General features: G+C 40.0%; 2 protein-coding genes across 2 annotated transcripts; one reads left to right on the top strand and one right to left on the bottom strand.

Annotated features, from left to right (window-relative positions):
* Nucleotides 1-3480: 3480 nt before the first annotated feature.
* Nucleotides 3481-11832, bottom strand: LOC116039737 (zinc finger protein 239-like). The gene is made up of 2 exons (XM_035994224.1): nt 11394-11832; nt 3481-4047 (listed from the first exon to the last, which is right to left on the bottom strand). Exons 1-2 carry the CDS (start codon nt 11484-11486, stop codon nt 3481-3483), a joined length of 660 nt encoding a protein of 219 aa, XP_035850117.1. The 5' UTR covers nt 11487-11832.
* Nucleotides 11833-16139: 4307 nt separating this feature from the next.
* Nucleotides 16140-24503, top strand: LOC116039739 (polyunsaturated fatty acid lipoxygenase ALOX15B-like). Its single transcript, XM_035994223.1, has 14 exons — nt 16140-16405; nt 16580-16586; nt 17552-17673; nt 17960-18082; nt 18188-18291; nt 18792-18958; nt 19126-19269; nt 20847-21050; nt 21252-21338; nt 21446-21615; nt 22530-22651; nt 22798-22898; nt 23877-24047; nt 24258-24503. Exons 1-14 carry the CDS (start codon nt 16209-16211, stop codon nt 24435-24437), a joined length of 1899 nt encoding a protein of 632 aa, XP_035850116.1. The 5' UTR covers nt 16140-16208; the 3' UTR covers nt 24438-24503.
* Nucleotides 24504-24557: the final 54 nt, after the last annotated feature.

Raw genomic sequence — 24557 nt, 5'->3', positions numbered from 1 at the left:
AAAACCACATTCAGTCACAGAAAATACAAACAGAGAATAAGAAATGTCAGACAAAGATTATTAAATGAAAATCCACAAAGGAAGATAATATGATGGTAAACTACAAAACAACAATAACTGGAGAGCATACAATTACAAATGGCCAACTTCCAGTATGTCGGTAATGATGAGAGGAATGTTTGCATGGCCTTCCATGCATCAGGGTGTGCTTATTAAACTCACATGGACCAAATCGCTGTATAGTCTCGTTATGGTTTTGCGCCAATTTTTGGGAGTTTTGGAGTATATAAGGGCGTCAAAAATGTGTTCAAAGGTTAAAACAAATAAGATGGCCCTATAGAGCAGCCATGACACATCTATGCCCAAATGTGAAAGCAGCCCGAAGAAATTAAGAATTTGAACATTGCTGCAACATTTTGATAGTTTGTGCATCCTAAAGTCCTTAAACATGTATTCTTAAGAACTAATTGTTGTTAACCCCACTTACGCAGTTGTCACAAAGGATTCTGGCATTCACCAACGCAATTTTTCAGAAATTTTCTAGTTTCCATTGTTCCTTACTTGTTAATCTTACACAAATAAGATAAGATAAAGAGTAACAGCTAGCGGGTGCAAGGATCACAAGACTCAGGTCAGGATCACGGTTTGGAGTCACGGATCGGATATATTTTGGGATCCAAGTTGAACAAATATTGTATATTGGTATACTATAGTGTACGAGTATAGGCGTTGTGGAGTTTATAATAAAAAACTAATAATTTAAGACAATGTCAGTAACAAACAGTAGAGGGCAGCAATACACTATTGCAGCCACTAGTCTCCTATCAAAGAAGAAGAATGTGTGTATTGGTAGTATTTTAATCCAAATACGATCTTTGTCACAAACTTAAAGGGATACTCACCGATTAGCATTAAGCTTTGTATCAAAAGGAAATCTGGTAGTATTTTTGAATGACGTGCTTCCCTCCCTCAGGTCCCCCTGAGACCAGAGATCTCTGTATTGTGGGTCTGGAAAATAAACCTCTGATTAGGGTCTGCACAATTAATCGAATTTAATCCCGATCACGATTTTGGCTTCCCACGATCAAAGTCATGTGATCGAGCGATATTTAAAATGCTCATTCAGTTCTAGAACGCTCCGTAAAACCCTCTCTGATCATGTGCCTCCATGAGCCAATCAGAGTGTTCCCTGCACCGCGCAGCTTAGTTAGATGTAGACAGTCACAGAGGACAGAGTAACGTGAGGAAACTCCACAACAGATAGCAGTCGGTCATAAGTCGTCACGGAGGTTTACCAGTTACCTGTAAACGCAACATTTAGTCCCGTCTGTGTTGTTTTTCAGACCACAGCTAGTTTGAGTCTGTTAGCTCATAGCTTTAGCGGCAGACTGTTGTACGTCCCGCTGTGATATCCTACAGTGAAATACAGTCACACTACACCGTTTAGCTGTCAGCATTTTAGCCGTGTGTATCCAGTTACTACTGTAGCTGCTGTGTAACTTGTATTAGTGTTTACTGTAGCTAACGGTAGCTAACGTTAGCTGCGGTGTACGGTGGTGTTTTTGAGTGTTATCCTGTCGCTACGCCGTAGGCATAACGGCAGCTGCTGTGCTACGATTATAGTGTGACGGAAGCTAACGGTTAGGACTACGTTAGCTGCGCGTGTAATTGTTATTAGTGTTTACTATAGCTACGGTAGGCTAAACGTAGTGCTGTGTAACGTGTTATTAGTGTTTAATGTAGCTTAAGGTTCTAGGATAACGTTAGCTGCTGTGTAACTTGTTATTAGCGTTTACTGTAGCTAACGGTATAGGCTACGTTAGTGCTGTGTAACTTATTAGTGTTCTATAGCTACCGGTATGCTAACGTAGCTGCTGGTGTAACGGTTATAGTTACTGTAGCTAACGGTAGGTAACGTAGCTAGTGTGTAACGTGTTATTAGTGTTTACTAGCGTGACATGCAGCGATGTGTTCTGTTGCCTCTAACGTCTGTTTTGGAGCATCAGAGGACTTAAGTGGCACCGTAAATCCGCGTTGCTATTTCGTCCGGTAGATACGGGCACCGGTGCCCTATTGGCACCAGATTTTAACATGCGCCGTTAACGTGAACAGATATTGCGCTGCCTGTATCTTTCACGCCAACGCGCATGTGAAAGTGGTCGCACAACAACTGAAATGGCTCCTTCATAATATCCTTCAACAGAGAAGGAAAGTAGCACAATATGGATGTGAAAGCAGTTATAATTAGCCTATGTGACAATAACATTGTTTGGTTAAAATCAACAAATAATCATGATCAATTATTGATCAGAATAATCGTGATATCCATTTTGGCCATAATCCTGCAGCCCTACCTTGATGATGCAAAATGGTCATTTAGCATCATCTGAGGCATTTTGCCCAAGTCTGTGGACTACAGCAGCTAGTTCTGCATGTTTTCAACGGCCCAAGGGGTGGGACTGTCTTACCCAAAACGAGTGGTTGTTCTTTCGTCCACATAAGCCAAAATATATTTTCTGGTTTTCTGGGTCTAGAAGGCACCACTTTTAAAATGTTTCACATCCTATACATAAAGACCAAATTAATACATATTCATCTTTCCAGCAGTGAAATATCCCTTTAGAAGAAGGATTAACGTTACTTTTGTGATATTATATTCAACGTTCGTAATAGTTAAATATGTAAAACATTTTTCCATCTGTGAAATGTTATTCATGTGCTTAGTTTAGCATTCTTGTACATGAACATCCAAAAGCAGTACAGAAATCTTTTTCTGAGTCTTTAAGATCAGCTGTCTGTCTCAAGATGGCGGCGGCACAGACGCAGTTTAAACACATTAACTGTTCAAGTCATTTTTAAGCAGCAGACATGTTTGATTAAAGCTTCCCAGTTATGAATGTTTGCTTCTTTTGGTCATCGTAAGGGACAACAGACTAAATATTTCAGCAATTTGACATTACCTTACTAAACAGTGATGGGATTTTTTTTAATTGATCAGCCTTCAATGTGGAGAGAAGATCACAGTGTTTCCTTTAGGATTTTTTAGCAGTGGGGGCAGGTCCGAAAATCACCCAGTTAACTTAATCTAAATTTGAAAGACCAGGCTTAAATGAACTGACAACATAAGTAATACGACTTACAGTTCTCAAGGACGTACACACACACACACACACACACACACACACACACACACACACACACACACACACACACAATCTCAACTGGCTAGTTATCCTCGCTTGTCCGCGCTATTCTCCGACATGCACTCTAACAATGCAGCCCTATTTCTGATACCATGGGGGGCAGAAATGTTGCCGTGGGGGGCCACCGCGGTCAAATCAACATAGAGGAAACACTGGATTAGAATATAACAACACAGCTATCAGGGCATGAGGAGGAAGCAGGAGGAAACAGCATGGCTCTGAAACATGTTCACAACGAGGCAGTGTGAATGAGCTGGTGTTTTTTAAGGTTACCACCCTAGAAAAAGTTTTCCCACATGTTCACACCAGTACGGCTTCTCTCCAGTGTGATGCGCTGATGGGTTTTAAGTTTACTACTATTAGAAAAAGTTTTCCCACATTGATCACAGCTGTACGGCTTCACTCCAGTGTGAATGAGTTGATGTATTTTTAGGTTACTCTGGTGTGTGAAAGCTGCCCCACATTGATCACAGCTGTGAAGATTCTCCCCAGTGTGAATGCGTTGATGGTTTTTTAGGTCACTCTGTCGTGTGAAAGCTGCCCCACACTGATCACAGCTGTACGGCTTCTCTCCAGTGTGAATGTGTTGATGTCTTTTTAGGTCACACTGTTGTGTGAAAGCTACCCCACATTGATCACAGCTGTGAAGATTCTGTCCAGTGTGAAGGCGTTGATGGTTTTTTAGGGAACTCTGTCGTGTGAAAGCTGCCCCACATTGATCACAGCTGTGTAGATTCTCTCCAGTGTGAACTCTCTGATGAATCTTTAAATATCCAGATGTTGTGAAGGATTTGTCACAGTGTTGACAGTGGTGACATTTGGGTCCCACTCCTCCTCTCCGTTTCTATAGCAACAGACAAAAGAGAGAGAGAGAGTTAGTGAACAACTTCTTTAAACCCTAGACTTGCTCTCACCCTAAATTTTAACTCTTTATTTAGTTCTATCTTTTTAACTTTTTTATGACAAAATGAAGGAAAATATGTGCCGGTTGCAGATATGGTATTATGGAAGCAAATGTACTCTTCATAACCTTTATAAGTTCCGAAATATTCTACATTTTTCAGGCAAGTTGTAATGAAACCAGGGACTGAAGTGAAAAAAAATCTTTTGACTGAACCTTTTTTCAGGTCATATGGATATGATGATAAAAAAATAAAAACGAGTGCATTATGGAGGTGTCACAATTTGTTCCACCTTGGCTAGATAACATAATATATAATGTAGTATAATATGCCAGTGTAACTGCCAATTGCTTCAGTGATTGTTTCATCCCATTCTGCTTATGCGTCTAAAGGCTGCTTAATAGCAGCGGGAATAAAGAGTTGGTCTCATGGGAGTTTTTTCTCACCCTGGTGACCGGCACATCTGGGTGATACCGTCAAATGTGCGTTAGCTTGTTGGCTGCGTTTCAAACATACCCTACCAAAGGTGGAGCACCGCCAACACCGTCATCGTCTTATTGACAACCCTCTCTCCGTTGCTAGCTGATCAGGAACCGGCAGGCGGGTCTTCCAGCTCCCCCGTTTCATTAGCGCTAGACTGACTCGCACGCCGATCCGCTTGTTGTGCTAACCTCAGCCACATTGCTCTCAGCCTCGTCCGCAGATCTGGCCAGACCTTCAGACACTTGGCCATTCTAGCCGACGAACGTTAGCTTGTTAGTAGCACGGCGCGAGACGTTTTATCTTTCCTGACAACTGATTGATGTGGCCCGAGCTTGGATGTTTAGGACCAGAGCTTTCTCACCATGTCTACAGAATTAAGATAAAACACCATGTTGCGCCGTTATTATTGCTGTAGCCTAGCTACATCCATGTGTTGCGCAGCCCACGTCTGTGCGTACTCCATGGTCGTGTGTTTTTTAAGCAAACGGGCTAGGAGACAAGCGTGTAGCTAGGCTACAGCATTATGAAACTCATGGCTAATGCATCTTCTTGAGCTGTCACTGATTGAGAAACATGAAGTTCTCAAAAACACTCTTAGGTCTGTAAACATTAAACATCACAAAATTCACATTCATTCAACAGACCTAATATTGTAGTTGCCTTACTAAAAGAAAAAGAAAAAGTGATACAGGGGCGCAACCAGAAAATGTAGGGGCACACACCATGAATCAACATGCTAACCAAATTTTCACATTTCTACTAATTTCCATTGTATTACTAATAAATACTTTGATAAAAGATGCAGAATTACAATGTGCCGTTTAAAATTCTGTGTCACATTTTATTGCACTTTGAAGATGCAACATAGAAGGTAAACAGACAGCACCATCGCTGTCATGACAGACATGACAAATATTACAAAAGTATACTATACATTCAGAATATAAAAAGTGTTTAGTAACCTTTCAGTCATTTCACAGTTAAAAACAATACTTACATTACAAACATTAGGGCCAGTGGCCAATAACATTCCACTAGAACCAGTAGGCCTAAACAACTTGTGCCTTAACTCACTCCCCCTTAGAGCAGATCCTCCTGTGTTCACTAGGACAGGGCTCATCAACTACATTTTCCCAACGGACAGAATTTTTCTAAGCAGACACTCCGGGGGCAGACTTCCAATTAAAGAAAATAAAATGTATTTATACCTAAAACGCCTATTCTTGTTCAATATTTTCACTTTCTAACTGAAGTAATGCTATATTTTTTTTACATGTATTAGTGTGAGCAAACTCCTAAAAAAACATGGAAACTCCCTAATGATAACTGGCTCTTTAACTAGAAAATGATCTCAGACTAGGAGGCAGTTCACTGAGGAGTGATGGTTAAAGTCTGTGATTAGGAAACATGGTTGTAGTAGGCAGTGTCCTGATTGGTGGAAAATGCTTGCAGAAAGAAAGGTCTGTTGTCAGGTAAAAATGTCACTGTCAAACAGGCTGAAGCGAAAAGTTGATGTGGAAAACCTCAGTTTTAATGATGAATGGACTGATAAGTGTCTTGTATGCCTCATTTGCAATGAAACAATGCTGTTGCAAAATAATACACCAGCTACCACCAGCATCATCATCAAGAGTGAAGAACGTGAACATAGCGATCGCATCATTCACGTGCACATTCAGAAGCCACGTGCATCTGTTTTGGTCTTAATACATCTATAGATTTACCGAGAGGATGGCTTGTTCAGCCAGCAGTTAAGTTTACAAGAATTTTTGTAATTTTGTATTAACAAGGTTTAAAATGACCCATTTTTCACATTTGGATATCGTTTCAAAATCGCAAATCAAACGAACGAAAAAGTACACAGGCTGTACAAAAGGCCGTCAATCAGGAGTGATTGTTGTGAGTACGTGTCGGAGAATAGCGCGGACACGCACCTCACACCACCCGGAGAAAAAAGTGAGAGAAAGAAAAAGGAGAGGTCGCAGTTCGGACGATGACTACCCGGTTGAGATTGTGTGTGTGTGTGTGTGTGTGTGTGTGTGTGTGTGTGTGTGTCCTCAAGATCTGACAACACACAAACACACGTAGCAGAGCTACCCACACCCATGTTTGTACTGTTGCTTAGTTAAATTAAACATCAGAAGAGAGAAGTTGTCTCCGTCCGTGTTTTAACAGACACACCTGGGGCAAAGTTGGAAACCAGAATCATCTTTAAATCCAGTCCTGATCTAGTCCTCACTAACACGGGCCCAATTATAGTAACTACATGAAAACTTCACTGTTGTTGCATGAAATGTGGTTTGTGTTTAGCCTACATCATCAGTTTCTATCATGTGAAATAAGAGGATAAGCCAGCCTGGTGGCCAAGCTGCAGACAGATGCTCCTCAACAGTGAGCTCCCCAGCAGTCAGCTCCCCCTGCTGGTCAGAAGGGGCCTCTGCACCCCTTTAGTTCCAGCCTTTGGGCCACGCCTCCTCATTTACATTGACATGCGTCAAGTCCAAATGAAAAGCCAATGTTAAATGTAAATTCAAAAGCCAAATATTAAATCCAAATGAAAATCCAATGTTAAATTGAAATCGAAAAGCCAAATATTAAATCCAAATTAAAAGCCAATGTTAAATTGAAATTCAAAAGCCAAATATTAAATCCAAATGGAAAAGCCAAATGGAAAATTAAAAAAAAATAATATTTTTAATTTGATCAATGGAAAATTTAAAAAAATAATAATATTTTTAATTTGATCTTGCTTCGTTTTCTCTTTGGACTTTCAATTTGAATTATGAATAAATATTTCCTCCATACCTTTGAGCAAGTTTGGAGGAAAGTCGGAGGTGTGGAACCATTTTAAACAAGTCGTGGGCAGTGACAACATATGTGTCGGCTTTGTCGAGTGCATTGACAGCAAAAACACGGGGACGATGAACAGACACATGGAGCAGGCTGGCAGAAAAGATGATAGTCAGCCTTCAATGTCCTCTTCTGTTACTTCTCCAAGCATACCCCTCGAAACAGATTTCTGCAGTTCAAACAACTCTGAATTGTAGTTGAGAACGTCAGTTATAACGGCCCACGCATTAATAAAAATGTTGTGATTAAATCGTGCTTGGGCTCATAATTCCAGTTAATGTGTCGGGCCGGGCTCGGACACAACGTGCACGGGCTCAGGTAGGGCCGGGCTGGAGTTTTTGGGCCTGATCTAAGCTCTATAAGAGTTGTGATTTACACATCTACAGCGGTGGCTATTTTTTACCAGCTTTCCTTCCTGCGTTTTGCCTGTAAAACTGTCTGTGTTCTTCATATTCATGTAGAATTATAATTTGCTCTTCTTATATAAAATATGCAGCTCTGGTAGATGTTTGTGATTGGTCATGCTGTGCAAACCCCGCCTCTTTTATGTAAACGTGCGCATCGCTGGATTGGGAAACCCTGGGTTGATTGAACTAGTTGCAGGGCTCCAGAGTGCGACCAAATGATCGCATTTTGCGACCAAAATTTGAGAGTGTGCGACTGAATTTTACATCCAGTCGCACATGTGCGATCAGTAAATTTGCCCCCTTTTTTACACGTTAAACGTCGAAATTTCGGTACCTGAGAGTGCGTTAGCTCAAGCTTATCTGTCCTCTGAAAATTGACAGAGAGCGGAGCTCTGACACAAACACACACACAAGGCAACTTTATTTCTACAGCACCTTTCAGCAACAAGGCAACTTTCTCTACAGCACCTTTCAGCAACAAGGCAACTTTATCTCTACAGCAGCTTTCAGCAACAAGGCAACTTTATCTCTACAGCAGCTTTCAGCAACAAGGCAACTTTATCTCTACAGCACCTTTCAGCAACAAGACAACTTTATCTCTACAGCACCTTTCAGCAACAAGGCAACTTTATTTCTACAGCACCTTTCAGCAACAAGGCAACTTTATCTCTACAGCAGCTTTCAGCAACAAGGCAACTTTATCTCTACAGCAGCTTTCAGCAACAAGGCAACTTTATCTCTACAGCAGCTTTCAGCAACAAGGCAATTCAAAGTGCTTCACATGAAACATTAAAGAGCAATTAAAAACGGTCATAAAAATAAAACAGGCTAAAAAAGAATATACAAATACAAGAATAAAAGTTACAGTGAGTAAGAAATGAATAATTATTCAATTTAATAGGTTGTAGGGATGGGTTTGGGAGGAGAGAGGGAGGGGTTTTATTTTTATTTAATTTATTTAGAGTGTAACATATTCTAATAAAATAACATCATGTTCTAAGTACATAGGATAAATAGGTTTGATAATATTTTTTACAACTGAAATAATTGTTTTGTAATTATAGAGGGAAAGTACCAGGTACCGTTGGGTAACGGAACCGAATGTCAGGTATCGGTACCAATATTGGTTCAGTAGTAGCCTAAACAATGCATGTTTAATTTTAAGTTGAATTCATTGTAATTGTAGACTAGAGCTGGTATATATATATATATATATATATATATATATATATATATATATATATATAGATATATATATATATATATTAGTTTTTCATGACAGCGAAGGTGCTGTCAGTTTACCTTCTATGTTGAATTTTCAAAAGTGACACTGAATTTGAAACAGCACATTGTAATTTCTGCATCTATTATCAAAGTATTTATTAGTAATACAGTGGAAATTAGTAGAAATGTGAATATTTGGTTAGCATGTTGATTTATGGTGTGTGCCCCTACATTTTCAGTTGGGGGGCCACTGTGCTCCTAGTGTAAAAAGTTAGTCTGGAGCCCTGAGTTGTTAACCAGCGTCGTGACACAGCTTATGGAGGACCGCGGTTGTTAGGTGAAGTCAGGGAACTGAAAGAAATCAAAGACATGTTGATCTGGATTCATAGTACAGGACACACACACACAACTGTTTTAACGTTACCCTTGGGACATAAACAAACTGGGGAACTGAAAGAAATCAAGGAGAGGGTTAACTTCTCCTGCTCCAGATTTACCACCGTGGTCAGAAAGAACAGAGGAGACACTTAGTTTCTCTCACTATGACTCTAGAGTCACTACTCGCTCTGAAGACACACACACACACACACACACACACACACACACACACACACTTCTTCTGGAAACATCATTGCCTGCCTATTGACACTGACTGCCCTCTGGTGGACAGAACATATGATACCAATATAGGTCTTAGTGAAGACACTGGTCAAAATATTATTAATTATTATTCCAATATTAATATTAATAAACGGACAAACTTCAAATATGATTTCTGGGCAAAAGTCAAAGCCCTATAGGCTGTTTGTTTGTTGGTTAGTTTAGGAGGGAAACGTTTCATTGTTTGTTCCTCTCTCTCTAAAAACATAAATAAATTAAATTTATAATCAATAGAAAAAATATATATCAAATGCCATCTTAGTATAAATATAGATTCATTTTGAGCATTTTAATTTATTTTTTTTACCAGACTCCATTTAATTAAAACAGAAATGTTATGATTATTAAACACATTCAAAGTGAACAGAAACTAAATCAAACTACCAAAAGCCGTCTTGGTTCATCTTTCCACTGTTCCAACAATCACCACTCTGGTTTGGTTGAAATAAACCCTTAATTCACACATTTACATGTGGAAATATGCTGGCTCTATACACGCTAAAAGTCCTGATTATTTACATGGAGTCTGTTGGAAATATGCTGGCTCTATACACGCTAAAAGTCCTGATTATTAACATGGAGTCTGGTGGAAATATGCTGGCTCTATACACGCTAAAAGTCCTGATTATTAACATGGAGTCTGGTGGAAATATGCTGGCTCCATACACGCTAAAAGTCCTGATTATTAACATGGAGTCTGGTGGAAATATGCTGGCTCCATACACGCTAAAAGTCCTGATTATTTACATGGAGTCTGGTGGAAATATGCTGGCTCTATACACGCTAAAAGTCCTGATTATTTACATGGAGTCTGGTGGAAATATGCTGGCTCCATACACGCTAAAAGTCCTGATTATTAACATGGAGTCTGGTGGAAATATGCTGGCTCCATACACGCTAAAAGTCCTGATTATTTACATGGAGTCTGGTGGAAATATGCTGGCTCCATACACGCTAAAAGTCCTGATTATTAACATGGAGTCTGGTGGAAATATGCTGGCTCTATACACGCTAAAAGTCCTGATTATTTACATGGAGTCTGGTGGAAATATGCTGGCTCCATACACGCTAAAAGTCCTGATTATTTACATGGAGTCTGGTGGAAATATGCTGGCTCCATACACGCTAAAAGTCCTGATTATTAACATGGAGTCTGGTGGAAATATGCTGGCTCTATACACGCTAAAAGTCCTGATTATTTACATGGAGTCTGGTGGAAATATGCTGGCTCCATACACGCTAAAAGTCCTGATTATTTACATGGAGTCTGGTGGAAATATGCTGGCTCCATACACGCTAAAAGTCCTGATTATTTACATGGAGTCTGAAGATTATTAAATGAAAAGTCCCCACTTCTCTCTCTCTGTGTATCCGCGGTGTGTTTCCTGTGTTCACTCCGTTAGTTAGTTTTGGAGGGAAAACGCTCCATTGTTTGTTTCTCTCTCTCTATGTCGCCACTGCTCTCAGAATCAACTCTCCGCTCAATGACATTTACTTTATAGAGTCAAATCCCAACAGGAGTTCTCTCAGGACACATCTAGTAGGTCTCCACCACACTAGAGACTTTACAAAGAGACAACCATTTCACACGAGCAAGCATTTGGTGCGCCAGCGGCAGAAAGCTCGGTGAAGCCAGTAACGTTATATGATAGGAGAACACTGACCTGAACATGGCTGCTATCAGAGTCCCAGTCTGCTGCTTGTCTTCTGGGGACCTCGTTGCTCCGCTGCTCCTGGTTCTGGTTGTCCTCCTCCATTCCTCTCTGGTCCTGAAATCCAGCAGAGCTCCACTGGGGCTGCTGGACTCACTCTGGATTCTGTTCAGGACTAATCACAGCAGCAGAGATATTCAGGAGCTGCTGTCTCCTCTGGTTTTCCTCACATCCACACACAACTACAACAACAGTCTGAACACTCAAAGCAGCGGCTGGGAAACGGTTCCATTTCCTTCCTAGCTCCAACATCAACTCAGAGGAGTTTGGAGAAAACAGCATTATATTAAACTGGGAATAAATCTAAAGGGAAAAACAAACACCACCATAACGCTGGCTTTTTGGTGTCTACCGTTCACAATAAAAGCCCAGCTTAAATTCACTCAGAGCATTTCACTAACCAGACAACAAGTAGTAAGAGCAAGTACATTAGCTTTAAATAAGCTAAACCACAAAGAGTACATTTACTCAAGTTCTGTACTTAACTCGAGGTACTTGTACTTTACTTGAGTATTAAATAATGTACAGCATTTTAATAACTAAAATAATGTAGAAATATAAGGAGAAATTAAAAAATATAGATTCATTTTGAGCATTTTACTTTATTTCTCACCAGACTCCATTTAATTAAAACAGAAATGTTATGATTATTAAACACACTTCACTCGAAGTGGACAGAAACTAAATCAAACTATCAAAGTCCGTCTTGGTTCATCTTTCCACTGTTCCAACAATCACCACTCTGGTTTGGTTGAAATAAACCCTTAATTCACCCATTTACATGTGGAGATATGCTGGCTCTATACACACTAAAAGTCCTGATTATTTACATGGAGTCTGGTGTAATATGCTGGCTCTATACACGCTAAAAGTCCTGATTATTTACATGGAGTCTGGTGGAGATATGCTGGCTCTATACACGCAAAAAGTCCTGATTATTTACATGGAGTCTGGTGTAATATGCTGGCTCTATACACGCTAAAAGTCCTGATTATTTACATGGAGTCTGGTGGAGATATGCTGGCTCTATACACGCTAAAAGTCCTGATTATTTACATGGAGTCTGGTGGAGATATGCTGGCTCTATACACGCTAAAAGTCCTGATTATTTACATGGAGTCTGGTGGAAATATGCTGGCTCTATACACGCTAAAAGTCCTGATTATTTACATGGAGTCTGGTGTAATATGCTGGCTCTATACACGCTAAAAGTCCTGATTATTTACATGGAGTCTGGTGGAGATATGCTGGCTCTATACACGCTAAAAGTCCTGATTATTTACATGGAGTCTGGTGGAGATATGCTGGCTCTATACACGCTAAAAGTCCTGATTATTTACATGGAGTCTGGTGTAGTTTGGTGATGGTCAGACTGAGACATAAACAGTCCTACACAACACACAGTAAATCAGACGGAGAAATAGCATTAGAAGCTACATTTAGCATTCAGCTCTGACTCACTAGACGCCAAACAAACGGCATTAATCTCTAAACTACATCACAACAAAATAGAATCCAATACAACATTGTGTGGCAGGCTTTAAAGCATTTTGGCTAATATTATCTCTGCAGCGTTTAACATGCGACTTACCACAGCAGTTACCACGAGTTCTGATGTGGATTACCCAGAATTCATTACTTTTAGGGCTGCGGCGCAATGTAGGAGTGACGCCAGCAGGCGGTGCTGTTCCCATTTCTGCAGGAATTAAACAGAACCTAATATACAACCCGTTACACTGGTGGTGTTGATTTCTCTCGCCAAACCCACCAGACTCCATGTAAATAATCAGGACTTTTATCATCGTAAAACACACTTCATTCAAAGTGGACATAAACTAAATCAAACTATCAAAGCCGTCTTGGTTCATCTTTCCACTGTTCCACCAATCACCACTCTGGTTTGTAGGAGCTGGAGCAGTTCTGCAAGGAGGAATGGGCAGAAATCCCAGTGGTAAGATGTGGCAAGCTCATAGAGACTTATCCAAAGCCACTTGGAGCTGTGATTGCTGCAGAAGGTGGCTCTACAAAGTATTGACTTTAGGGGGGTGAATAGTTATGAACATTTACTTTTTCTGTTTTTTTATTTCTAAAAAATAGTTTTATGTATATATTTTTCTCATTTCACTTCACCAACTTAGACTATTGTGTTCTGATCCATCACATAAACTTCAGATTAAAAAAACATTGAACTAAAGGCTGTAATGTACCAACGGGGGTGAATACTTTTGCAAGGGACTGTATCGCCGTCCACATCGCCCCGACAACGCTGACTGAGAGAAGCATGAAATAAGTGTGAGTGTGTTCCTGAAATCCTGGACATGTTGGACAAAGGTGTCTTCAGCTGACACCAGAGACCTCCATCAGATTCAGATCTTAGTCTCTCAGGATCACATCCTTCCCCCAGTCTCTGCTCCTCCTCTACACATTTAACATATTCATATATTACAGTTTTTTTACAATCACTTTGGCACTAATTTCAGAACCTTGATGTTATTTTTCCAAACTCTAGACACAAAACTCACAACCAATGATCAAAATACACATTTTTCAAAACTCTAACACTTTTTTCAATTGCTTGATACACATAAACCAAAGATCATTTGTTCATTTAACAAAGATCAGCTGTTCATTATGACACAACTTAACATCAAAGTACTACTATTTCAAAAGGCAATTCACACATTACAGTTCAGATGATTGTCTATTCATTTCATTACAATGATCTAACTATCAATCGATACAACTGCTCAAAATGATAAGTAACTGTTGCATAACTCTTAATGACTAGTCGTATGGAAACAGACAAACAATATTCCACGTTTAGATCATAAAAATTTAAAGATAGCGAGATTCATTGTCACCAGTTAGTGTGGAGCATGAACCAATTAGACTACATTATCTATGGATGTAATATCTCATCATCATTCTTTACTGTAATGTACTACTGTTTACCAGACACTGTTTCTATGGTCCCATGTACTACCTTTACTGTAATGTACTACTGTTTACCAGACACTATTTCTATGGTCCCATGTACTACCTTTACTGTAATGTACTACTGTTTACCAGACACTATTTCTATGGTCCCATGTACTACCTTTACTGTAATTTACTACTGTTTACCAGACACTGTTTCTATGGTCCCATGTACCACCTTTGAGACTATTTACAGTATTGACAGTACTGCACTGTATGCATGCAGGCCCTTGGAATTGCTTGTCCAATTCTGCCAACTTGTTACTGATGATTGAGATATATACTTTATATATATACTGTACATATACATATACATATATACTCGTACCACATTGTTTCGCCATGGCCGAAGGTTTTTTCCAAAATGTTTGGCTAATTGCGATGTAGATGAGAACCTGCGGCCAAATCCACAAGACAGAGTTGATGAATATGTAGAAGTACAGTAATCACTTCTTTGTTTTGCTTTTTACAGTACAAGCAAGTTGAGGAACACTACATTTGATGTTTTACAGTACTACTGTCTTTTCTTTTCTATTTCGTAGCTAATTATTTTGCTTTGATTGAAATCAACCTATGTTGTGATTGTACTGTATTGTTTTTCATCAATACATTTCAGGTTTGTCTGTAGTATTCTCTCTACTACTGCAGTACTTTTACAGGGATGTATTTACATCTAGTACCATAATGAAACATGTATTACCTATTTTGTACTACAATATTTAATGATTGTATGAACAATGACCCAGTGAACTATGGGTAGCTTTTTTGTGGGTGATCTAAAGTAACGTTTCAGTGGTATTTCACCATCAATTAGTCTTTGATCCAATGATTGTGCAAGTGCAAGATCTTTTTAAAGATATGAATGCACCATGCAGTGTTTTGAACATTGGACAGCCTGTGTTACATGTGATGATCGTTTGGAGTTTTGTGTCTAGAGTTTTGAAAAATGAAGTCAAGGTTCTGAAATTAGTAGCAAAGGGATTGACTCAAATTTGACCCGATTTCAAAGTTTCTTTATCAGAAATATTGGTTTCTTTCAACCAAATTAACCAAAAATAACATGGGTGGTTCCCAATGATGTTTTTTGCAAGTAAAATGAATGATCACTACAAATAGAGAAAGTTTAGTAAAATAATTGTTAAAACTTAAAGTGGATAATTCGTTGATAAATTGTGCAACCCTAATACGTTTCACAGAAAACCCCCAACAGGTGTGTTCACTTCCTCACTCCCCAAAACACAAAAGAACATTGGAATACGTGTCTGTACAGGGAAGCAGGCACCGAGCCAGAAGTATGAGGAAACAGATCATATGTCCCTGATTGTTTGACAGCCATTAGCTGCCAAGATGGACAAGTCTCAGGACCAACAGGGTTGAACAAGTAAACGTGACATGAACAGCCATGGTCCTCCCCCCAACTATTCTTTTGATATTTTCATTTGACTGTGACGCTCACGTCATATCAGCATTTCATCACCCCAGGTGACTATTTACTACTCCTACTGACAGGACACTCCCACAAAAGTGTATGTATAAAATGGTGACTACTTTTATCAAAAGAACAGTTCATCAAAGGAACATTTTGGTCTCATTAACAGGTAAGAGAGAGGCTTTATGAAATTTAAAAGACCAATTTAATAGTAGGTCTTATAATGCCATTTTCATTGTGATACCTGTATTTCAAAAAAATGTTGCACTCAGTTTCATCTAGTGGTAGTTAACCTAATCCATGCTGAGAATGGTTATTATTGATCTCTCCCCACCAGGACTCTGCTGCTTTCCAGAGTGAAAATGGTGAATTATGAAGTGACTGTATCCACTGGCAATCTTGCCTTTGCCGCCACTTTTAACAATGTCTTCATTAAGCTGGTAGGAACAGATGGGGAGAGCAAACGCACGTGGCTCAAAGGAGCTTTACAATTCACCGATGGAACAGTGAGTCTGAAATATCCCTCTCTCCATTTAAATGTATTACATGCTTCCTCAAGGTTGCCTATATGAGATCTTATTCATCAAATACTGTGATTATATTGCACAAGTTTGATTTTCTCCACTCTTTTACATTTAGGAATTGTATAATTATTGAGATGTTACGGCTCAGTTCTTGGTTATCAAATACTTCTTCATCTCTTGTTTGATGTCCTGGCTGTTTTTAAATGTAGCTGGCAGGTTTCACAAAACGGTAGGCAAGAATCCAATCTCACGAGTTAGAATTGCAAGGAAAGTTCAGTTTACTTATCAGTGTTCATGCAGGGTTAATCCAGGAAATCAGTCACACAGACAAACCAAACCGAAGATGGGAAAACAGAATCCAAGGTCCAAAAACAAGCAGGGACAGAACAGACAATTACTGGCTGGAGTTAGACAGTAACACACAAGACAATCTGGCAAAGAATTTAGGAAATGGACTGGTACATAAGGGGCTGATTAGGAGCAGGTGAGTATGGGGGGTAGGACAGGCCAGTTTAATGGAATGAGCAGGTAATAGACCTTTTTCACAGCAGACATGTTGACATGTCATAGTAGGAAAAGCACAGGTGTATTCTAACCATTATTGATGGCTGCATTCCACTTAGGAGAGGCCCTGGTATTGTGCATGCTGACTCACTGAAATAGCTTACTGGGAAACTCTCTCTGTTCGTGTGTGTGTGTGTGTGTGTGTGTGTGTGTGTGTGTGTGTGTGTGTGTGTGTGTGTGTGTGTGTGTGTGTGTGCTTACTGGGACACTTGATGGAATTGAGCCATTGTTAAGGTGATCAATTGTGCTTTTCCTACTATGACAAGTCAAAATGTCTGCTGTGAAAAAGGTCCATACAGAGCAGGAGGGAGTGGCAGAGTCTGAAATGACATGAGAGTTAGAAAGCCAAAAACAAGAAACGGGCAATGTTTCTAACAAACTAAAGCATGGCTGAAGTAGCACTTGAAGCAGTTCAGCATATTTGATGAAGTTGCATGATTCTTGCAATTTTTGGGTTGTATCCAAATGGTTGAATGCACTTAATGTAAGTTGCTTTGTGTTGTAATATTGAGTCTGTTCACTGACCACAGAAAGCATAAAATAAAAACACGTTCTGCAAGCCGCTCTATAAGGAGGCTGGAGTAAATTCATGCCAACATACTATACTGTACATATAGTATAAACAAATTCAAACTGTGTTGTGGTTCTTTCTCCAAGCTCTGAGAGTCTCCGAAGACAACCATCATCTTGGCAGGTACAGTCGGCAGATGGAACTGGATCAAAGAGAGAAGGACTATCGGTGAGAGCTCAGAACAACACATTTTTATTTCATGCACTCCAAAGCTAACATGCCTCCAAACCTCCTCCACCTTTGGTTAATATACTACATTCATGGCACACAATGAGAAATGAACCACAATATGACGTTGTTACACCTGCCAGGGTTTACTATAACATACAGTATGCTGCAAAATTACATAAATAAATACATGCCAAGGACAGTACATTATTCTTAGATAAATGGCAGTTACACTGGTACGTAGTCCAAAGTTCCTCACCTCTCTGCTCTTCTGTATTTATTCCAGCTGGCATGTGTATGTAGAGGGAATACCCCACTGCATGAAGTCAACAGACCCTCTTTCTTTGCCTTGTGAGATCCGCTTCTCCTTTACTAAGACCACAGAGTTTCCCTACACTGCAGCCACTGGGTGAGGTCCTCAATTTCTGTCAGAAATCTATCTGTGTTATTATGCACCTGACTATCAATGTGATTTAAGACAGTATAATGAAGTTACTCTACTCTTATTTTATAGGTTGACTGAACTGCAACTTAAGGGTCTGGCTGATTGCAAGAAGAACTGGACAAATATTGATGATATCAATCGGGTGTTCTGCTCCAAACAGACGGAAATATCAGGTACTATCACGGACATTTCACGAAATACTTGATACTGTATTTATAGTAGTACACAGGGGTGACGGACTGGGGGGGGGGACTGAGTACCCAGGGCCCTCATGTAAGGAGGGCCCAAAAAGATGCTAGAATGAATAGCTGTGGATGCGGGGAGGGGCCCATAGAAAATGCCTTTCTACAGGGCCCAGAATGTTGTGCTACGCCCCTGGTAGTACACTACACTGTATTTACTCAGATATTCAACTGCATTCCTACCTAACAACAAAACAAACTACTAAATACTAAATAATTTATTGGCTTCTGTACTTGACTCAAAAAGGTGACAGAAGTAAACGTGTCTAAACATGTGAGGGTTTCCTAATTGTATGCTTTGTCCATGTGTAACACATTGTTTTCCTTCAGTTCCACATGCAGTGTACACATAAGATGATAACAGTGGTAGAGTAAGATTTTCTAGCCAATATTTTGGAACTCAGTCAAGTTTAACTCTGTTCATTTTCCAGACTATGTCCATGAACATTGGAAGGAGGATGCTTTTTTTGGCTACCAGTATCTAAATGGTGTCAACCCCATGTTGATCCGACGTTGTTCAGCTCTGCCTGATAACTTTGCTGTCACTGATGACATGGTCTCCCTCCATGGTCAGGGTAGCTTGAGAAATGAAATGAAGGTGAATGTCCTGATCTTGATTGACCTTAGTATTTGGAACAATCGTGTTCTGCCCCATGACATGTTCAATTAGGAATTGCATGTTGAATGTTTACTTAGTGTATGTAATATCCACACTGTATGCATGTGAGTCAAATAGTTTCTCATCCTCACTACACTTTCAAACAGAAAGGCAACATATTCCTGTGTGACTACAAGCGTTTGGATGGAGTGAAAGCAAACATCATCAATTTGAAGAAGCAGTACTTGATGGCTCCACTCGTCCTGCTCCACAAAACTCCTGATGATAAACTGATGCCAGTTGCTATCCAGGTGAGATTAGCACTCAAATGTAGCTTACAGTGAAGCTTTAGGTTAGGGAGTAATCCCTCTTCCAGGACTGACAGACATGTACTACTATACTGTATATGTCATATATACAGTATATACAGGGTAGACAGAAATACCTTTAGTAAAATTACTAATGGAGCAAACATACTGCATATGAAGAACGTGGTTTAGAGAAAAAGCTATATTTAAGGTAGTTTCATTGCAATTGCCAGACAGCCTACCTCCCTCTTTCCTTTTGTCAAAGACATAAGAAGTTAGACATGAAATCATTGATCAACTGATCCTGTGCTCTGACCTGGGATTCAATGAAAATATGAATTTCCTCTCATTTTATTTATAGTATCAAATCATAACAAGAGACACTTTACAGATAGAGTAGGTCTAGACCACACTCTATAAAATACAAAAACCCAACAATTCCAGTAATTCCCCCAAGAGCAAGCATTAATGCGACAGTGACGAGGAAAAACTCCCTTTTAGGAAGAAACCTGGGACAGACCCAGGCTCTTGGTAGGTGGTGTCTGACGGTGCCGGTTGAGGGTATGATGAACAGTGGAAATAATAGTCACAATAAAGATACTGGAAAAATGACCAGAAATAATAGTTGTAGTAGTTCATGGCATAGCAGGACGTAGCCGGACGTAGCTGGACGTAGCCGGACGTAGCTGGACGTAACTGGACGTAGCTGGACGTAGCAGGACGTAGCAGGACGCAGCAGGGCACTGCAGAGCGTAGCGGGGTGTAACAGGGCATAGCAGGGTGCGGAGCAGGACCACTGGGACAGCTGCAACCATGATTTAGGTGCCACCCTAGTCAGTCCCTCCAGAAAAACGTGATTATGCGATGGCATAATTCAATGCATAATCAGCCAAAGTCTGCATATTTATTTCGGGGGCCGCATTTTTTCAAATACGTGCACTTTCGCCGCATAAATTGTCGATTTCCGCGCAAAATATGCGGGGCTTGCATGATTTCATAATCCCCGCATTTTCGTTGCAAAAAAGTCACACATATCTTAGCAGAAAGTTGAAAAATATTGTGTTTACTTCACAAAAGAGCAGCCATTTTCCCCTGTTGCCATGGGAACGTTATGAAGTGACGTAATTACACGATGTGAACATCATCGAAAAGCAGGGTGTTGGGGGAATCACTTTTTTTCTCTTTTTCATCAAACCGCAGTTTTTGCAAGTTCCCGCAATTTCATCACATAAAATTGCATAAATATTGCTCATATTCCATCGCATTTTTTAAGAAAACGTGCCGCATAATCAAGGATTTTTGCCCGCAACAATCACAAAAAAACTCCTAGTCCAAGGAAACATGCTGGGCAAAAGGACTCCAGGAAATAATCTCCCCAGAGCCAAGTTAGTAACAAGCATTTTTGGGACAAGGATGCACACAGATTGAAAGAGAGATCAACTAACTGAATAGCAGAAGAAACCTTTAGTAAATAGGCAACAATATACAACAATTACAGAACATTCTTTAACAGTATTAACCAGTACTGGAAATGGATCCAATGGATTGAATAAACCACATCCCCCTTCCTTCTCCTGCAGCTGAAGCAGACTCCAGCAGATGACAACCCCATCTTCTTTCCTACCGATTCTGAGTACGACTGGTTGATGGCCAAGATTTTTGTGAGAAGTGCAGATTTCAGTGAGCATCAACTCAATGTTCACCTGCTGCGCACTCATCTGCTGGCTGAAGTGTTTGCAGTGTCACTGCTGCGTAATGTGCCAATGGTGCATCCACTGTACAAGGTAACTGAAGGCTGAATACTGTACTTACTGTAGTTGTAGTTTTATCAACTTGATTTTTTTTTATCTTCCAAAGTTGATGAATCATGTTTGTGTGTATTTATTTGCAAGCATTTCTCACTGCTAAGTAGTATAGAAGCATCCAGATTTCTGACTTTGTTAACATGTAATAGTGTTACTAACAGAGTTCCCTCCTTCCCTCAGCTCCTCATACCTTACACTCGCTACACTCTGCAGATCAACTACTTAGCTCGAAGTCTTCTAATATCTGAGACTGGAGTTTTTACACAGGTACGTAAACACCAAGAAGCTCACTAAACAACATTTTTTTTTCAATGTCATTTACAGTATTTGTCTCTAACATATACATATTCCTTACATATCTGACTGTTATCTAGTTTGCAGCTTCTGGTGGAGAGGGTATGATGACAATCCTGAAGAGATCACTGTCCTCAATGAGGTACAGCTCCCTCTGCCTACCAGACGACATTGCTGAACGTGGTGTGGAGGCTGTGCCGAACTTCTACTACAGGGATGATGGACTCAAGCTTTGGGATATCATCCAAAGGTAGTACAGGTGTCCCCATATTGGGGAAAAAATGAGCCCAAATCCTGCCCTCTTTAGTAGCTAACTTTTTCCAAATAACATTAACAACAGGCTGAACACCTACAGTACTTTGACATCACTGATGAAGTTACCTCAAGTTACCACAGTACGGGCACGCACTCTACCACCTCAGCTACCCAGGCGCCCTAGCTACTGCATCTTTATTTGAGTAGAGTGGCAGTTGGTTAAGAAATTTTATCAATATTCCTGCCTGAAATACTTCACGAACTTACGAACCTCGGCGAGATGAGATGACATGAGAGGCATCCCTACACTTAAACATTGAAGGTGTCAGTTTCAATAAAAAAACTATATTCAGTGTGGTTGAGTCCTGTAGCTCTGAGGTGATATCCAAGTATAATCATTTGTAATATGGCAGAGGGGACTGTATTGGAATGACAGAATATGAAATGTGCACTTCTTTTGGGGTTTAAATGAAATGAATGATTCACCTACATAAATAGTATGAATACAAACATATTTACTTTCTTCCCCATAGTTAGATGTGAGAAGTTTGTGTGTTAAGTACGGAGCTACAGCCAAGAGGCTATTATCTTAGCTTAGCATAAAGACTGATCTCTCCAAATGTCCAAAATACGCCTACCAAAGCCTACCTCGCTGTAAAACCCAGATCATTACTCGCTCCAAATCTTTAAGGGGTGGCAGTAGCTCAGTCTGTAGGGAGTTGTGTTAGGAACCCGAGGCTTGCTGGTTCAAGTCCCCATATGGACCAAAGTACAGAGTGTGTATTGGTAGCTGCCACTTCACCTCCTGGACGCTGCCAATGAGGACTGTCTCACTACTGCAGAGTGCATAACAATGCATATCTCAACAAGGAACGTGTTTTATATTTTACCTACCTACATTTCTCAAAGGTTTGTGCAGGGAGTGCTCAGCTTCTACTACAAGAATGACGCTGAGGTCCAGAAAGACTCCGAACTGCAGAAGTGGATTTCAGACATTTTTGAACATGGATTTCTTTCCCAAGCAAGCACGGGTGAGTTTTAATAAATAAATAAAAGCTCATTATGGTGATGAATGATGCTTTATGTGCACATTTAGATATTATATTATCATAATGCAAACATAACTCAACCAGTCATCTGGATGTCTTTGAGTCAGTTTATTCCTTCTCATTCTCAGGAATTCCACAGAGCTTTACCACCGTGGCTGAGTTGGTCAAGTTTGTCACCATGGTGATCTTCACTTGCTCAGGACAGCACTCAGCTGTGAATACTGGACAGGTGAAGCCTTTTAATTTAACTTTTTTTGGGGAGTGGGTTCATGAGGTGTTGCAGTTTTGTTCTGAACTGAAGAAAGATGGAAGACATTAACAAGAGTCTACAGCCATGCTAACAGGTCTGTGACGCTGCACTTAGTCACAGTGATGCTTTAAACTAAATGCAGCACATGCTAAAATACTCACTATGAAAACGCTAACACGCTGACTTTTAGTATTTATGTTTACCAAGATCACAATCTTAGTTCACCATGTTAACATGCAAACATTTAGTAATTAGCACAAAACACAAGGAACAGCTGAGATGGATGGAAATGTCAGTTTTGCAGGTATTTGGTCATAAAGATTGGACAAATATAATTTTGATGTGATGATGGCGCTGGATGACAAGTCAGAGGATCACCAAAGTGATTCCAACATGAATGTGTGAACTAGATTTAATGACAATCTAGCAAATAAAGTTGTGGCGCTAAGTAAAAAGTCAGGGGATCACCAAAGTGATTAGGATCTATCCTCTGGGGACCACGAATCAGTGTGGACCAGAGTGGTGAACTGACTGACCGATTGACTGACATGGCATGACTTCAAAGAGTATTAAAGCGTAACTCTCGCCAAAATGCAACCTAGGGTCTTTTTGTGAATGTCCCCGAGTCAAACTTTCGTTAGCATAATTAGGATGGAAGCACCACTTTTAAGATTGACTGACTGTATTTTCGTTTTCGGTCAAATGGTCTTTTGAATGGGAGACCTAGGAGCACTACTATGATCACATCAAAATCACTGATTAGTGAGTAGTGCCCCTAGCTCTCCCATTCAAAAGACCCAAAACAAAAATACTGTAATTCTTAAAAGTGCCGTTTCCGTCCTAATTATGCTTTTAAACAAAAGTTTGACTCGGGTACATTCACAAAAAGACCCTAGGTTGCATTTTGGCGAGCGTTACGCTTTAAGCAGTAATCTGTCAATCATGAATTCATTGCAGTATGACTATGGTAGCTGGATGCCCAACACTCCCATCTCTCTGCAACTTCCTCCACCAACCACAAAGGGGAAAACAAGCAAGGCCACGATGCTGCAGACATTCCCTGACGTCAACACAACAGTTCAGGGAATGGCCACCATGTGGCTACTCAGCAAGCAGTCGTCTGACTTCGTAAGTGCCAGAGATTTTATGAAATATTATTATATAAATCACATTTATGTTCAGGTTGTAAAAAGTAGTTCACTATGTCATTAGGGCTAGACACCCTCTTTGAGCCACAGAAAGAAATCATGCTCACTACAACTGTACATTATATAGCCAATAGTTTAAGTTCAAACATTTCTAAACAGTCTTTTTTACATGTATCATTTATCTCATTAGGTCCCTCTTGGCCAATACCCAGAGGACCATTTCAGTGAGAAGATTCCCTGCAAGCTGATTAAGGATTTTCAAGGAGAGCTTGAAGGGTTAAGTGTGGTCATCAAAGCCAGAAACAAGAAGCTGGAGGTCCCATACACATACATGGATCCAAGAGAGCTAGAAAACAGCGTGGCCATTTAAATAGCAGAAGGTGTGACCTCCTCAGCTGTTGGCCAAATTCAGCTTCATATTAACACAAGTGAGAAAGGGAAGAACTGCACGTTTCTGTTTTTAACTGATACTATAGTGGAAAGAAATGAC

This window comes from Sander lucioperca, chromosome 17 (assembly GCF_008315115.2).
Source record: "Sander lucioperca isolate FBNREF2018 chromosome 17, SLUC_FBN_1.2, whole genome shotgun sequence".
Lineage (NCBI taxonomy): Eukaryota > Metazoa > Chordata > Actinopteri > Perciformes > Percidae > Sander > Sander lucioperca.
The sequence above is the reverse complement of the archived record's forward strand: the minus strand, read 5'-3'. Positions and strand labels throughout refer to the sequence as shown.

Bases quoted from the DNA above. Each gene is read 5' to 3' on its own strand.
- LOC116039739 (XM_035994223.1), top strand. From the start codon at position 16,209: ATGGTGAATTATGAAGTGACTGTATCCACTGGCAATCTTGCCTTTGCC. The intron at 17,674-17,959 runs GTGAGAGCTCAG...TATTTATTCCAG, and splicing joins CAAAGAGAGAAGGACTATCG to CTGGCATGTGTATGTAGAGG. The intron at 22,652-22,797 runs GTGAGTTTTAAT...TCTCATTCTCAG, and splicing joins TCTTTCCCAAGCAAGCACGG to GAATTCCACAGAGCTTTACC.
- LOC116039737 (XM_035994224.1), bottom strand. From the start codon at position 11,486: ATGGAGGAGGACAACCAGAACCAGGAGCAGCGGAGCAACGAGGTCCCC. The intron at 4,048-11,393 runs GTCAGTGTTCTC...CTGTTGCTATAG, and splicing joins CTGATAGCAGCCATGTTCAG to AAACGGAGAGGAGGAGTGGG.